The sequence below is a fragment of the Colossoma macropomum genome, unplaced genomic scaffold (genome assembly GCF_904425465.1).
Source record: "Colossoma macropomum unplaced genomic scaffold, Colossoma_macropomum, whole genome shotgun sequence".
In the NCBI taxonomy this organism is placed as follows: Eukaryota; Metazoa; Chordata; class Actinopteri; order Characiformes; family Serrasalmidae; genus Colossoma; species Colossoma macropomum.
This window is the reverse complement of record NW_023494810.1, coordinates 16,060,408-16,077,208: the sequence shown is the minus strand read 5'-3', so window position 1 is coordinate 16,077,208 and position 16,801 is coordinate 16,060,408. Positions and strand designations below refer to the sequence as shown.

General features: G+C 37.7%; 2 protein-coding genes across 7 annotated transcripts in view; one reads left to right on the top strand and one right to left on the bottom strand.

Annotated features, from left to right (window-relative positions):
* fbln2 (fibulin 2) overlaps positions 1 to 16,801 on the top strand; it is a 390,205-nt gene that overhangs the window by 152,461 nt on the left and 220,943 nt on the right. The window lies entirely within an intron of this gene.
* LOC118799344 (NLR family CARD domain-containing protein 3-like) lies at positions 1,573 to 14,937 on the bottom strand. Of its 2 annotated transcripts, none has more exons than XM_036559127.1 (6): positions 14,860 to 14,937; positions 13,846 to 13,993; positions 12,865 to 13,003; positions 12,568 to 12,642; positions 8,598 to 10,353; positions 1,573 to 1,778 (listed from the first exon to the last, which is right to left on the bottom strand). In XM_036559127.1, the coding sequence occupies exons 3-6, from the start codon at positions 12,998 to 13,000 to the stop codon at positions 1,706 to 1,708; spliced, it is 2,040 nt and encodes a 679-aa protein (XP_036415020.1). In that variant the 5' UTR covers positions 13,001 to 13,003; positions 13,846 to 13,993; positions 14,860 to 14,937; the 3' UTR covers positions 1,573 to 1,705. The 2 variants fall into 2 exon arrangements, with proteins under 2 accessions (XP_036415020.1, XP_036415021.1); XM_036559128.1 differs by having other exon boundaries at positions 12,865 to 13,000.

Here is a 16,801-nt window from a genome sequence, read left to right as displayed (position 1 = left end):
TTTTCTGCTGATTGTTATTGTGTACACATTTATCTGTGTGAAAAAACTATACTTACTAAGCTGTAAAAAATATGCAGAGCTATGGAAAAGTGTGTGTGTGTGTGTGTGTGTGTGTGTGCGTGTCTGAAAGAGTAATCTACACATACACACAATAATAAAGTGGCAATCTTACTACAGTATCTCCAGTTTACAGTGTGGATTCTTCAGTCCAGCACAGAGCAGCTCCACTCCTGAATCCTGCAGGTCATTGTTACCAAGGTTTAGTTCTCTCAGACTTGAGGAGTTTGAGCTGAGAGCTGAGGACAGAGCTCCACAGCTTTTCTCTGAGAGATTACAGTAACACAGCCTGGTAGAAAAATGATAATACATCAGAACACTGACACCTCTCTCTCACACACACACATACACACACTAATAATCACACACACAAACACACGCAGGCCCCCCGCTGTTTTCTCTCTGTATAGCTTTCTCATTATATATCTGTATGTCTCTCAGTATTTTCTCTTTTCATATCTCTGTCATAATCTCTACCTGTTTTCTCTCTCCCTCTCTTTAGATCTATGTCTATCTTTCTTGCGCTCTTTCTCTGCCTTTCTCTTTCTCTTCATCTACCTCTGCATCTTTCTTTCCTTTCCTTTGTCTTTGTTTCCATATTTCACTCTATCTTGGTCCCTATCTTTCCATCTATTTCTGTTTTCACTTTATTTTTGCTTTCTATATATTTCTATCTGTTTCTCTCTGTATTTCTGTCTTGCTCTCTGTCTCTGTCTCTCACTCTCTTTCCTTCTGTCTCTCTTGGTCTATACTTCTCTCTCCCCCATCTTTCTCTTTTCTTCTCTGTCTCTCTCTTTAAAGTTGTTTCAAAGGTATAAAACTATGCAGAGCCCTGATGGTGTCTGTGTTTGTTTGTGACTTATACACACAGTGATAAACTGCTGATCTCACCTCAGTATCTCCAGTTTACAGTGTGGATTCTCCAGTCCAGCAGAGAGCAGCTCCACTCCTGAATCTTGCAGCTGATTGTTACTGAGGTTCAGTCCTCTCAGATGTGAGGAGTTTGAGCTGAGAGCTGAGGACAGAGCTGCACAGCTTTTCTCTGTGAGATTACAGTTATAGAGCCTGTAAGAGAAGTGATGATACATCAGTTCACTCTCTGTCACTCTCTCTTTCAATTATCACTCTGCATTTTCTTTCTATCAGTGATCTCTCAGTTGCGCTTTCTTGGTCTATCTCCATCTATATCTTTTGCTCTATTTAAGGTGCTTATCACTGTTTAAAGGTACTGCTGAGTTATAAAGTCATGAAGATGTATAGAATGGTCTGTGTGTGATCTACACATGCAGTGATAAAGTGCTGATCTTACTCCAGTTTCTCCAGTGTACAGTGGGGATTCTTCAGTCCAGCAGAGAGCAGCTCCACTCCTGAATCCTGCAGTTCATTGTAAGTCAGGTTTAGTTCTCTCAGACTTGAGGGGTTTGAGCTGAGAGCTGAGGAGAGAGCTGCACAGCTTTTCTCTGTGATATTACAGTTACAGAGCCTGGGAGAAAAATAATCCATTAAAACACTGACATCACACACAACACACACACACAACACACACATACTGATAAAATGATGATCTTACACCAGTGACTCCAGTTTACAGCGTGAATTCTTCAGTCCAGCAGAGAGCAGCTCCACTCCTGAATCCTGCAGTTTATTGTTACTGACGTCCAATTTTCTCAGACTTGAGGAGTTTGAGCTGAGAGCTGAGGACAGAGCTGCACAGCTTTTCTCTGTGAGACAACAGTTACACAGGCTTGGAGAGAAATGATATTACCTTAGAACATTTAAATACATACACACACATTCTTACACACAATCATCAGCACCAACATACACAACTTTAATGACACAGAATCATGTTTACAATCACACAATCTTACACAAATGTAAATATACACGCATACAGTAAAAGAAATAATGATACATCAATGGCACATATTACAGAAACTGTATTTCTAGTTCTTTAGTTCTAAGTAAAAATCTAACAAGGTCAATGTTTTTACCACAAATTGTATTCATAGATGCTAATATTTTCTTAGGAATTATATCATGTATTGGGACATCTTGTCTGAAGTTAGGAAAACCTAATTTATTCTATCAATGATTATATTCAACTGTTAGGTCTGATACCAAGAAACAAAACACATGCATATAGTAAAATCATAATTAGAAGAATGTAAAAAAAATCATCTACATTTTAGTTAACTATTGTCAGCTTCATTAAACATCATATGATGTACATTCAGAGGGGTGGTAGCAGTGGCCAATTCAATGTCAGATGGTTAAATGGATTTCTGAGAAGAAATTTTGGCTGCTTGTCTTTGAGCATTTCATAAACTGAATTCTTACACAAAAACATGCATGCATTAAAAAGCAACCACTTCCTCAGCTCATATGAACCTTGTTTGCCATGTACATCATCTGATTTTGTTTTTAGTTTTAGTGTACAGCATGGCAAAAGTTAACAAAGCAGCTGTAACTTTTCTCAGTTTTTGTTGATAAATGTCCACAAGCTGCTGCATTTCACATACAGTGTAAACACCAATGTCTTAGTATGTCAATCAGAATAGAGTACTTTCATACAGTGTTAGGATACAAATCACAGGCATTGACCATTGGGTTATACGCAGTGTGAGTTTTAATGAAAAAACAAAATTTCTAAACTTGAAGGTGAATGCCTGGCTTAATGGGGTATCACTGCTCCTCAGTTTTAGTTTCCATATGCCAAGGCTTTTACCAGCCTGTGAGCCATGCTAATGTTATTTCTTTAATAACCAACCACATGATTAACTCTGTGCCCTCATTATTCACCACCATCACCACAATATGTCGACAAGTTTTAATGTTAACACAAAGAGGTAATTAGCCAGAATGTGTCCAGGATGGTTTCAATCACAGTCAGTTTTTTTTCCTGATCTGATTGGAGTACTTTTATACTGACTATGCATGTACTGGTATTTAAAAGATTATGATTACTTAACCTCTTATCACAACATTATTTACAATGTTGGAATATTTGCAATATTGCAATATTTGGGTGGTCCAGCAGGTGAGATCCCCAGTAACATGTACTTCCTGTTTACATGAAGTTTGCATAGTTGTAAGTCAAATGAATGGATTTATTATATTTTAAACATGCCATTTGTATGCATGTTTTGGGTTAAAGCCCTTTAATGTTCTAATTACACTTGTTTTACACTATTTATTAAATCACAGCACAAATTATGCTCATGTTGATGTGATGTCATAGCTCTTAGCCCATAGCTTTTGGTGGCTAATGCAGCGCAGTGAGTCATTACTACATAACATAACTATATTACACTCATTACATTTAAATGTGGTCACAACAAGGTAATATGTAATGAATCATGCTTTAAGAAATGTAGAACAGTCTTCAGAATGAATTCGTCTACAACAAGTGGATTTGGGACAATTAGGGTGTTCTACAGCTAGGTTGGATTCAAACCCTTTCATTGGGGAACCAGTTCATTATTTTGTTTTATTATTTTGTCTTTATTGTGCTTGAAGGTAATCCATAGTGGAGATTCATTTTCCTCAGGTGGTAGGTGATCAGACATTTGGCATAGGATATCTAGTCTCTAGTGGACTGGTTGTCTCTTAGGTCTGTGTTTAAGTTGCCCTGAGCCTGGCAAACCTTTGAAAAATGGCTTACTATGTAGGAATTGGGGTCATACCTGATGAAAGGAGTAGGCAGCACCAGGAAGTCAGGAACACCTATGTGTGATGTCAGCCTGGGCAGACTTCACCATTGGATAATTACTTATGCCTGAAGCACTTTAAGAACACCTTTTAAGCTGCTGGGTTTAATCTCCTGTGCTCAGTTTTGGAACTGTTCTCCTGGTGTGAGCCCCTTAGAACCCTTTTCTTCCCATGAGAATTTTGTTTTTGTCTTCTCAATTAAAGTTTTTCCCTTCCTACACTGTCTTCTTTGTCCACACTACCTGATTTGTAACAGTTCGCCCCTGGATAGGTCAATAGCAAACTGAGTTGCTAGCTTTATGCTCTTTATGCAAATTCTTTTCTGTGTATTTGTTTATGTATCTCTTTGTGTGGTTTAGTTTATTGCTGTTATTTATATATCTGATTTGTCTATTGTTGAAGGAGCTACTTCTTTCATTGTTTTAATGCTTAGCGTTTAAAGTCGCCTGTGCCTCTCCTGCACTAGTTTTGTCATTTATGGCCCACCCAAGCATATTTCCATGTTCCTCTCCAAATTTGTGGAATTTCTAACTATTTTAAGTCCTGATTGTCTAGCTTTGTTTCTTATTGGTGATATAGGTAGCTTTTTCTAATTAGAAGAAAGACCACATTTTGGACTTCATCTGCACATCTGGGACTGTTACTGAAGATCTGAAAGGGACCTATAATGACTATAAAGTCCTTACTATTGTTGTTTATTAAGTAGCGATGATGTGAAGATGATGAAGGAAAACTCCGCTGACACTGCCATGCTTGTAAAAGATGTTTATTACAAGGTAAAGCAGTATCATCTCAAGCACTATAAAGTACCTGAGAGAGGATCCGTGCCAATTGTGTCCCCCCTAGCACAGAATATTCCAACTGCTTATATATGGTTCTTGTTGTTGAAACAGAAGACAGAACATATGGTTCTTTTTAAAATGATCTCATCTATTGGAACTAAGAGAGGAAGGGAGAAAGTGAGAGGCCTACTCCATATGGGCCTTTGGACCAGGGGGCCCCCCTTAATTTAAACATTCCAACTCTGCAAAAACAGGACACATGGAAGTCCTAAATACTACAATATTGACATACTAAATGTTAAGAGTGTTGTTGTCTTCTTTTATGAAGTTACTCTTTTTAAATACACCTCACTATTCATATATATATATATATATATATATATATATATATATATATATATATATATATATATATATATATATATAAAATGTTACATCTTGCCTAGTAAAGATAGCAATTATGGAAATTTTAAACATGTTTATTTATGAATGCTTCTTTCACTTTGTTGCTGGATATCCTACTGTTTGAATTGAGCTACATGTTCATTGGATCAGTTTGCCTTTTTTAAAGAGTAAAACATCTCTTTTGAAATATCCTCTCCTTGGCTCTCTGTTGAAGTTTGCTCACAAAAGCAAGAGGGAGGTGACTTCAGCAACAGTAAAAACAAAACAAAAAAAATCAGGCCTGACTGTTCAATTATAAACAACAATTATATGATCAGCCTCAGATGGATTACAAAATGGCATATGAATCTGCAAGTTCATCTTATTATCCTTATTTAATTAATATTACCTCTGGTAACCCTAAAAGGCTGTTCAATATTAGTAATACACTGCTCCAATTCTCCTATTAATTTATCAGTTTGCTTTACTACTGGACAGTGTAACAATTTTCTAACATTTATGATTGATAAAGTGGATTATATCAGTGCTTCTATTCACTCTACACCTCTTTCTCACTCAATTAATTTCAGCCCTTCTTTTTCTCCTTCAGCTATTCTTGCTAGTTTCACTAAAGCAACTGTGCAGTATGTTTCCAAACTGATCTTGTGTAAAGCATTCTTTCCCTATGCCTACAATTTTCTTTTAAAACAATGTTTACTCCTGGCCTTGTCCCTTTTGGACTGAAACTAGCAGCTATCAATACCGTATAGAGAGAACCTAACAAACTATCAACCGATTTTTAATTTTCCATTTCTGGTGAAAGTCCTAGAGCGTGTTGTGTATGCTGAAATTCCAGATCATCTCTTTCAGCATAAACTACTAGAACAATGATCTGGTCTCAGTTGACTCAGGAGCCATTAAAATCCTTATATTTTTTAAGACCTTTTAATACAGACACTAAGAATAATATGACATTGACTTGTGTTGTAATCTCTGACTGTCTGTGACAGAAAAACTTGGATGCCACAGTATTTTCTCTAGCTAAACTGTTCCAAGACAGAGACTATTTTATTTGTCAGTCATCTATTTTCAGACCTTAAATTTTCATTTTCACATATGTTGTGTCATGATTGTCCCATTTATACAAGTACACAATTTAAGAGTCATTTTTAATAGTCTGTTGACTTTTGATATTCACATTTAGAATATTTCCTTTTATCATCTTCATAATATTGCAAGGCTTACTTTCTGGTGTAGAAAAACATGTACATGCAATTATCCCATGCAGGATGCACTATTATAGCTGGCTTTGTTGCAAAATCTCTTCAGAAGCTTTTTGCAATGCTTTAAAAAGTTACTGAAAACTCAAAGCCTCCTTTTACTGAAAGGCCCCCTTTACCTTGTTCTTAAGTGGTCAGGACCCCCATAAGACCACCACAGAGCAGGTATTATTTGGGTGGTGGATCATGTGTGTAATAGAGTGGACAGTAAGTGGACACAGTGAATTTGCCTGTTAGCACATTAGTAGTCTGCTGAGCTGCTTAGGTTAATTTATTTTCACAAAAGAATATGTAATATGACATGGAGTGCCCAAACTTTTGCAAACAATTGCATACAGTCATTTTGTTTCCTATGCAAAATAATCAGCCAGTCTACAGTTTCTATTAACTGTATTTAAGTTTTTATATGTAATGTTGACCCATATGGAAAATAATACATGGATATATATTTTCTTTATATGTGAAATATATGTGAGATTTCAAATGTATTGTTTAATTCCAAAATGTATTCCACACATGAAAAGTACACCAAATAAAAACATTTTGGGGCATTTACATGTATTGTCATATGTGTGTGATAAATATACTTTGCATATACTTATTTTCCTTATTAACTTACAGGGAGAATAGTAAAATAGTGATTTAAAAAAAAAAGTTTTCTTTGGGGCCTATTTTGCCTTATGCCTTGCATGTACCTCTCCGCCATGAATAGATTTTAAAGTTTGTGACTTTAAGGATATATGTATTAGTGAGATCTTTTTTTCCTGTGAGATGTGAGTTTTCACCTTTCTAAAGGGACTAAAAGTTCTCTGTTTCTCCTTCTGTCATGTTGTGGTTGTAATGACTGTTTAAAAACTTAACTCAGAGGAAGGACTATATCAGGTGATCAGAGCTTGAGAGTGCAGTGGGACTTTGTGAAAGCAGAGCTGATCTGTGTGTCTAAGAAATCTATGGTGCAATTGCAGCTTGTTTGACTAAATCACAGTGACAGCATCTCAAAGTGTCAACTATAATGTTCCCATGCTTACTCAATATTGCGCTCTAATGAATTACTGAACATCTGCACATGTCTATTATTCAATATTGACTGATTTGATCAAAATTGATCTTTATGGTTTCATAAATAATACAACCACATAATTTAGATATGAAATGCAAGGCTGCCAATCAATACTACAGTAAAGTCATATTTTTAATTTTCAGTTCATTTTTATTACATGTATAATGGTTGGTCCTATCTGGCTGTATGTCAGAAAACACACTTGCTTCTGTTTATTAACTTCTCACCAGAAGTTTTTTAAACATGGCCCAAAACACTGGAAACCTCTCCAGCATGCAATTGTTTATTTGGTTTTAGTTCTTAGACATTTTTTAAGTCTGTCTCAGTCAACTGTATTATTTGGTTTTATTATTTTGCTTAAACATTTGACAAACCATATTTCCAGAAACATTGGCACATTAAAATACAAAAAAACAAAAAAACAAAAACTGTGATTAGTCCTTTCTCATGAACGTTTAACCAACCTAATTTGTATTTTGAAATATAAACAAATTTACATAGTTAGGAGAGAAGCATGTTTACTAATGTGTTACATCACCTTTCCTTATAATTACACCTTTTATTAGTTTGGAAAATGAGATACTAATGGTTGCAGTTTTGCAAGGGGAATTTTTGCCCATTCTTGCTTGATACAAGACTTTAGCTACTCAATAATCCATGGTCATCATTGTCTAATTCTCCACTTAATGATGCACCATATATTCTCAATGGGAGAAAGATCTGCACTGCAGGTAGGACAGTGAAGCACATGCAATCTGAACACAGAAGCACATAATACATTTCAAGTGTTTTTTGGACAAAGTCAGATGAGCTCAGGCTCAGAGAACTCAGCAGGGTTTCTGCATAGAATTGTTGTATAGCTTTCTCCTTCTCTGCAGCAATGAAGCTGTTTAGCTTGTTTTACTCTGTAAATAAACTGATTATGTGATTTGTGTTCAAGTAAATTGTGTGTTAATAAATGTTCTCAAGTTTTCTGTTTTGGTATCATTCAAATACTTGTGTCGGCCAAAATCTGTAAAAAATAACTCACCTTCAGAAGTGAGGTCATTAATATTACTTTCTTCAGTTAGAAATTAGAAGTTGTAATATTGATGATGAATATTGATCATGTATTGATTATGTACAAGACTGATATTAATTATTAACATTAATTATTGACACTTGTTTCCCCCCTCCCCCTAAAATATTGAACTTTTGGTGAAACAAGCACATTTTCAAGACCAGCAAAACGTTCTTCACTTGCACAAAATCTCATGTTGAGATCTCATGTCACATTAAATTAAGAGGCAGTGCAGCAACACATTTATTACTGAGAATACTCACTTGGCTCTTCTGTTGGATTTGATAACGGGCAATAGATTCAGAAGACATTCTTCAGATGGAAAATATTTACTCAGGTTAAACCCATCCATCTCCTCTTCTGAGTTGAGTAACACAAACACCAGAGCTGACCACTGGGCAGGAGAGAGGCTAGCTCCCCTCAGACAACCATAACTTTCTCTGTTCAGGTATGTTTGAACTTCCTGCTCTAGAGAATGATCATTCAGTTCATTCAGACAGTGGAACAGATTGATGGATTTCTCTGGAGAGGGATTCTCCCTGATCTTCTCCTTGATGTACTGGACTGTTTCCTCTTTGCTCTGAGAATTGCTTCCTGTCTGTGACATTAGGCCTCGTAAGAGAGTCTGATTGGACTCCAGTGAGAGGCCTAGAAGGAAGCGGAGGAAAAGGTCCAGGTGTCCATTCTTACTCTGTAAGGCCTTGTCCACTGCAGACTTGAGGAAGTCAGATGATGAATTTCTGAAGAAACCAAAAAATCCAGGTAGCAAAAAATTTTGGCTGTTGCAATTAAAGGAAATGAATGCATATAAAGCAGCCAGAAACTCCTGAACACTCAGGTGCACAAAGCTGAACACCTTCCCCAGGTGCAGCCCAAACTCCTCTCTGAAGATCTGGGTGCAAACTCCTGAGTACACTGACACTTCTCTGACATCAATGCCACACTCTCTCAGGTCTTCCTCATAGAAGATCAGATTGCCCTTTTCCAGCTGTTGGAAAGCCAGTTTTCCCAGGGCCAGAATACTCTCTTTAGTCTGCTCGGGATCAGTGTCATATTTCCCATGGTACTTTTGGTCCTTGTGTTTGATCTGAAAGATCAGGAAGTGTGAGAACATTTGAGTCAGAGTCTTGGGGATCTCTCCACTCTCTTCACCCGCTTCACCCAACACTCTCTCTAGAACAGTGGCTGCAGTCCAACAGAAGACTGGGATGTGGCACATGATGTAGAGGCTTCTTGAGGACTTCATGTGTGAGATGATTTTATTGGCCAGGCTCTGGTCACTGATTCTCTTCCTGAAGTACTCCTCTTTCTGAGGGTCAGTGAACCCTTGTAGCTCTGTTACCAGGTCAACACACTCAGGAGGGATCTGATTGGCTGCTGCTGGTCGAGAGGTTATCCAGAGGAGAGCAGAGGGAAGCAGATTCCCCTCGATGAGGTTTGTCAGCAGCACATCAACTGAGGCTGAATCTGTTACATCAAATAAGCCCTCATTGTTCTGGAAATCTAGAGGAAGTCGACACTCATCCAGACCATCACAGATGAACATGCTTTTGTAAGCTTCACAGTCTACTGATCTTAGTTCTTTTGGATTTGGGAAAAAGCAATGAAGAAGATTCATCAGACTGAGCTTTTTCTTTATCAAATTCAACTCTTTAAATGGAAGTGGAAATATGAAGAGGATGTCCTGATTTTCTTTTCCTTCAGCCCAGTCCAGCATAAACTTCTGTACAGAGACTGTTTTTCCAATTCCAGCCACTCCTTTAGTCAGCACAGTTCTGATGGGTTTGTCTTTAAAGAGGTCATTGCATTTGATGGGTTTGTCCTGTGTTGCTGGTCTCCTATTTGCTGTCTCAATCTGTCTGACCTCATGTTCTTTATTGACCTCTCCACTCCCTCCCTCTGTGATGTAGAGTTCTGTGTAGATCTCATTCAGAAGGGTTGATGTTCCATGCTGGGAGATTCCTTCTTTAATGCTCAGAAATTTCATCTCCAGTTTTTGTTTATATACAGTTACCAAATCTGTGAAGCAGACACAGACAATACATATTTTAATGTTTGCAAATGTTCCAAGTAAATATATTTGAAAACGTTTAATTTCAAGATACCTTCATCAATTCTTATATGTTTATTTGCAAAACTGTACCAACCAATGTAATTTTTTTTACAAATGTTTATATCATTCTGTAATATTCTGTATATAATAGTTTGTATTGTATAACATATGTGTGCTCGTCCTGCATGTGTACAGACATTCAGATCTGCATATGTACAGGTATCCACATCTCTTTAGATTCTTTCTCCCGGCTCTTTTTCATTCTTTATTCTTTATTCTTTACTCTTTATTATATGTATTTAATTTTTTAATTAAAGTCTTTTAGTTTAGTACTTGTTAACAGTCTGTTTGCTGTCTGGTCTGTCCAGTGTGTTAATGTCATATGTGTGACTCACCAATACAAATTCCTTATAGGTTCATCATACTTGAAATAAAGTGTTTCTTATTCTCATGCTGATTTTGAAGTTGTCACAAAGTTTGCATTCACGTTTTTATTTACACACACTGATTAGGATTTTGAGGTCAGACACTGATGATGGACAAGAGGGCCTGGCTCACAATCTCCGTTCTAGCTCATCCTAAAGGTGTTCGATGGGGTTGAGGTCAGGGCTCTGTGAGGGCCAGTCTAGGGTTAGGGTTAGTTCTTCCACACCAAACTCACCTAGCCGTGCCTTTATGGAGCTGCTTTGTGCATTGAGGCTCAGTCATGCTGGAACAGAAAATATTCTTCCCACAACTGTTCCCACAAAGATGGAAGCATACAGTTGTCAAAAATGTCTTGGTCTGCTGAAGCATTAAGATTCCCCTTCACTGGAACTAAGGGTTCTAGACCAACCCCTGAAAAACAGCCCTATATCATCATCCCTCCTCCACCAAACTTTACAGTTGGCACAATGCAGTTAGGCAGATAATGTTCTCCTGGCATTCGCCAAACCCACATTTGTCCATCAGATAGCGAAGCATGATTCTTCACTGCACAGAATACGTTTCCAGTAGCTGCATGCTTTACACCACTCCATCCGACGCTTGGCACTGTGCATTTAGATCTTAGGCTTGTGTGCAGCTGTTCAGCCATGGAAACCCATTTCGTAAAGCTCCTAATGCTCAGTTCTTTTGCTGATGTTAGTTCCAGAGGCAATTAGGAACTCTTTATTGAGTGATTCAACAGAGGATAGGCACTGTGTGCTTCAGCACTCAGCAGTCCCGTTCTGTGAGTTTGTCAGTCTGCTTCATAGCTGAGCTGTTGTTGCTCCTAAACTGTCCCATTTCACAGTACTAGCACTTACAATTGACAGCAGGAGATCTAGCAGGGCAAAAACTTCACAAACTGACTTGTGGCAGAGGCGGCATCCTATGACTGTGCCATGTTTAAAGTCACTGAGCTCATCAGTACGACCCTCTACTGCCAGTATTTGTCTATCAAGGCTACAGGACAATGCTTAATTTCTTAATTTTTAATTTTGCTTAGTTTCATCTATCTGCTAGCAATGAATGTGGCTGAAACACCTGAACTCAATAATTAGGAGGGGTGTCCCAATACTTCTGTCCACAATATAGTATGTTTTAGTGTTTTGATGTGTTTAAGATTTCATGAAAGTGCTTAGGATTCTGGATTATGAAAATGTAATATTCTAGTTATTACCAACAGACTCAAGGTTGTGATTGCTGCCTAAGGTGCATCTACTCAATACTGACTTAAAGGAGGTGAACACTTATGCAGTCAGGTTCTTTGTGTTTTATATTATATATGTAAGATATTTAAATCACTGCACAGAGATCTGTTTTCATTTTGACTTGAAAAGGTCTGTTTCTCATTATCATAAAACAAAACAATTTAAATCCACAGTGATTCAAAGTTCTATGCTGATAAAACTCAAACATTTCCAAGGGGTGAATACTTCTTATAGTATACACTGTGTATTATTTCAGAATTTACACATTTGATCAATGCTAGCAGTACAATCATCAAAGCCTTAATCAAAACATGTAGATTCTACAAGGTAAACAGAAATTATTTAGGTATGTGTGGTTCCTTTAATGGACCTTGGACTTCATTGTCTGGAGAAAAAAAATAATTGTTCCAGTTGTGAAATGAGAGAGAACAATGGATTCTCAATTATCACCACTGTATAGATGTTCTGATGCATTTCCTCTCCTTAAAATGTATATTAAGACATTACCTTCAGTGAGAGCAGGAGCACCAGGAGAACCTCCAGCCTGTACTGTACTGGTGCTGGAACTGGAGCCTTCCTGACCTGGAGGAGAGACAACTGGAAATATCAGAACTTTATCAAAGCTGCTTAAAACTAATAACAATCAGTGAACTGTGTTTGTGTACAGCATCTCTAAAATTACAGACTGATGTAGACAGTAAATAATTGACCATCAGTGCATACACAGCTCATATATAATCTAAAACTCTCAGCCAGACAAACAGATCCATTAATTAACACAGTTTCTTACACTACATCACTCACCTCCCTGAATAATGGTTACATTCACTGAGCCTTGAATATTGTTTCCATGGAGAACAGGAGCACAGACGGTTCCTCCTGTCTGAGCTGTCATGTTGGTCTGAACAGGACCGGTGTGAGCTGGAGTGGACGTTTCCATCTTCTAACGGAAAAGTCTCAAGTCATCAAGTCAGGAAGTTTATTGTGGTACTTCAGTAATTTCTTTTAAATACAGTAACTGTTTTTAATCTTCTCATCACTAAAAGGTCAGAGCTCCCAGAGATTCACTGAGTTTCTCTCTTAAAGTTCTCTCCTAAAGGAACTTTATGTTCCTCTCTTCACTAAATAGAACTGCTTAGGTTCACTGCAAGAGAGAGAGAGAGAGAGAGAGAGAGAGAGAGAGAGAGAGCGAGAGAGAGAAAGAGAGACAGGCGGGAGGGAGGTGTATACTGTACATATGTGTGTTTAAAATGTGTGTTATGTATGTGTTTAGATTTTGTATATATAATGTGTGTGTTTAATGTGTGTGTACTGTGTACTGCACTCTAGTGACTAAAACAAATACTGCAATCTAGTGGCTAAAATAATAATTGCACTCCCGTGGCTAAAATATATACTGTAGTACATAAAACAAATACTGCAATCTGAAGGACTTTGCTTGTCCCACTAAGAACTTAGCCAAATTACATTTAAAACGCTGAGCATTAGAGCATCTAAAGACAGGAGGTGAAATAGAGGACCCAAGCACTGACAGTCAGAAAATGCATGGAAGACAGTATCAGGATTATTACTGTCTTGCATGGATTATAGTAGGCACAGCACAGTGAAGAATCCTCCACTGGAGGTCTGCTGAATGTTTAGGCAAAGGGCTTTTGTACAGAAGCCTCCACAAAGGCTGCAGACCCTTAGGGACAGAGAGGTGAGCACTTCATTAGGAGCCACGTCTCCCCTTCAGTTCATGGAAATGAAAGAATTTAATTAAACTTTGGTATAGTGCATTCTTACCAGCTGTTGAGAAAGGTAACTTCTGCAATGCTCCCATGGAGAGAAGTTGCCCTTCACTACCCCCTGGTTTGGAAACAGAGGGCCTGACAAAGGATTCTGCAAAGGACACTTGAGCCAATCCACCAGCCAGAGCACCAGTCACAAAAGCCTTTAAGGGTAGAGACAAAGAAGCCTTAAATATACTGATTAGACTCCTGATCCCTCTCTCTCTGATCAAAAACCAATCTGGAATGTTAAAACTCCAGCTGATCGCCACTCTTCCTCCCTCGAATCAATCAAGCATTGCATGCATAATACACTTTAGTAAAAGCCATAGCGATTTTGTGATTGTGGCCTTCATGATGTAAAAGGGGTAAAAGAAAGTAAAGGCTCATCCAGACCATAATGAACATTATTGTCCCTCGTCACTTTATTGAGGCCCCATGCATTTAAAAACAAACTGAGAAAGAGAGAGAGAGAGGAGAGAGAGACAGATACACACACACACACACACACACACAGAGAGAGAGAGAGAGAGAGAGAGAGACAGAGACAGAGTGAGAGAGGAGGGAGAGAGAGAGCGAGGAGGGACAAAGAGAAAGAGGAGGGAAAGAGAGAGAGACTAGATATGTGTGTTGTGTGTGTTTGTGTGTACTGCACTGAGGTGGCTAAAATACTAGTGCTTAGTGATTAACATAAATACTGCAAGCTAATGGTTAAAATTAATATGTCTCTCTAAATTAAATAATGCACTCAAACATCCCTCGAGTTATTTACATCTGAACCAAAAAGGAGATTTAAAAAATTTAAGAGCTCTATTATTCTGCTGTCTGTTTCCACTATTTTTTTTCATTTTCCAGTTTAGTTTCATCACAGACAGACAGCCGGATGATGTTCTTCATTTATTTCCTGCTAACACTTCTGTTACAAACTCTTACATGTCTGATCTATTTAGTGTTAACTGCTGATGTCTTTCTGTGTTAACTGCATCTATAGTGCTGATTCAGAAACTCCAGTACAGAGTCAGATACTCACTGTGTTTCCTCTGAATTTGATTTATTCTTCTCTCTCCATAAAATGATGACCTGCTCAGAGTCTCTTTCACTCTGTTCTGAACAAGTTTGAACCTGTTCAGTTTATCTCATCACTCTGCTGGAGGTGGAGACTCTACAGTCCAGTTCAGCCACATATTTTTACTTACAGCAGTGCTGAATAGACTCTTCCAGCTGACCCTAATACAGCTCTGAGCCTGTTGGAGTGAATGAAGCACAGATATCTTTACTGTACTCTATCCTACTGGACTCTATCCTACTGGACTGTATCCTACTGGGAGAGAGGCAGTAGGATAGAGTACAGTAAAGATATCTGTGCTTCATTTACTCCATCCTACTGCCTCTCTTCTAGTCAAGGATAAGACTGTGTTCATGAATGCAGTCAGACTGATACAAGTACACTCTCAATATTCACAACTGGTGGAAATTACCTACAACTACTGACCTGAGAACAGCGCAGATTTTCCTCTTAAACCAGCATCTGGGTAGAGCAAGCTGCTCCCAGATCAGAGACAGATCTTTACCCAGGTAGGAGACTAGCCCCACCCACAGTAGATCACAGGTAAGAGTGTTTTACAGCTTGTTCTCTGATCATCGTATTAGTGTGCTTTTACAGAGACTACCTAGTGTAAACTAGAGATGGACACCAGTAATGGACTGATTGCTGAGTTATGGAACCACAATTTATACTAACTCTACTGCAAATTCACACATTGATTTTGAATCGACTTCAAACAAAAACTCAACACATCTGAAGCTCTGAGTTACTGTTAAATCCTCACTGATGCAGCATTGCTAGGCTAAGTTTACTATCACTATTGGGTTTCCTCACTTTTTTCTTATTACTCTTGTCTAAATAAATTCATTTGACAGATTAGGTGATGAATGCGTTATTTTAAAAGTTTCTATTTCACTACTATTCTAGAATGTATGTACTAAACAATAACTTCTAATATGTTGTGCAATTCTGTAGTAATAACATATATGTTGGGAAAAGTAGTAGTTTCTTTATAATCTGCCCTTAAACATTAATTATTCAGCAACTATGTAAAAGTTACACTTTAAAATAAGTGTACAGTTCCTGCATAGTAGTCATGTAGGTACTGTGTAATTGCAGAGTGATGATATAGACAGTACTTTGGGGTAATACAATGCCACACATTTAGAGCCCCATTTCCAAAAAAGTTGGGATGCTGGGCAAAATGTAAATAAAAACAAAATGCAATGATGTGCAAATCATTTAAACCCTATATTTAGTTGAAAATAGTACAAAGACACCATATCAAATGTTGAAACTCAGAAACTTCATTGTTTTTTTTTTTAAATATATGCCGATTTTGAATTTGATGCCAAGAATACATTCCAAAAAAGCTGGGACGGGGGTAACAGAAGGCTGGTAAAGTTGTGTAATGCTAAAAAAACATGTGGTGGTTGATTGGCAACAGTAACATGATTGGGTATAAAAAGAATAACAATTGCAGCAATTCAAAAATAACATTTCTCAATGTAAAATAGCAAAGAACTTTTGCTTTTCATCCTCTACAGTACATAATAACATTAAACATTCAGAGAATCTGGAGAAATCTCTGTATGCAAGGGACAAGGCCAAAAAACAGTATTTGCTGGCCATGATCTTTGGACCCTCAGGTGGCACTACATTAAAAACAGATATTATTCTGTAGTGGAAATCACTGCATGGGCTCAGAAACACTTCTGAAAACCACTGTCTGTGAAAACATTTCATCTCTGTATCCACAAATGCAAGTTCACACTTTAAAACGACAAGAAGAAACCAAATATAAAGAGGATCCAGAAATGCTGCCACCTTCTCTGGGCCTGAGCTCATTTAAAATGGACTGAGGTGAAGTGGAAAAGTGTCCTGTGGTCTGACGAATCAACATTTGAAATTCTTTTTGGAAATCATG

Bases quoted from the DNA above. Each gene is read 5' to 3' on its own strand.
- LOC118799344 (XM_036559127.1), bottom strand. From the start codon at position 13,000: ATGGAAACGTCCACTCCAGCTCACACCGGTCCTGTTCAGACCAACATG. The intron at 12,643-12,864 runs GTGAGTGATGTA...TCTCTCCTCCAG, and splicing joins TGTAACCATTATTCAGGGAG to GTCAGGAAGGCTCCAGTTCC. The intron at 1,779-8,597 runs GTGAGTATTCTC...GTTGTCTCACAG, and splicing joins AAATCCAACAGAAGAGCCAA to AGAAAAGCTGTGCAGCTCTG.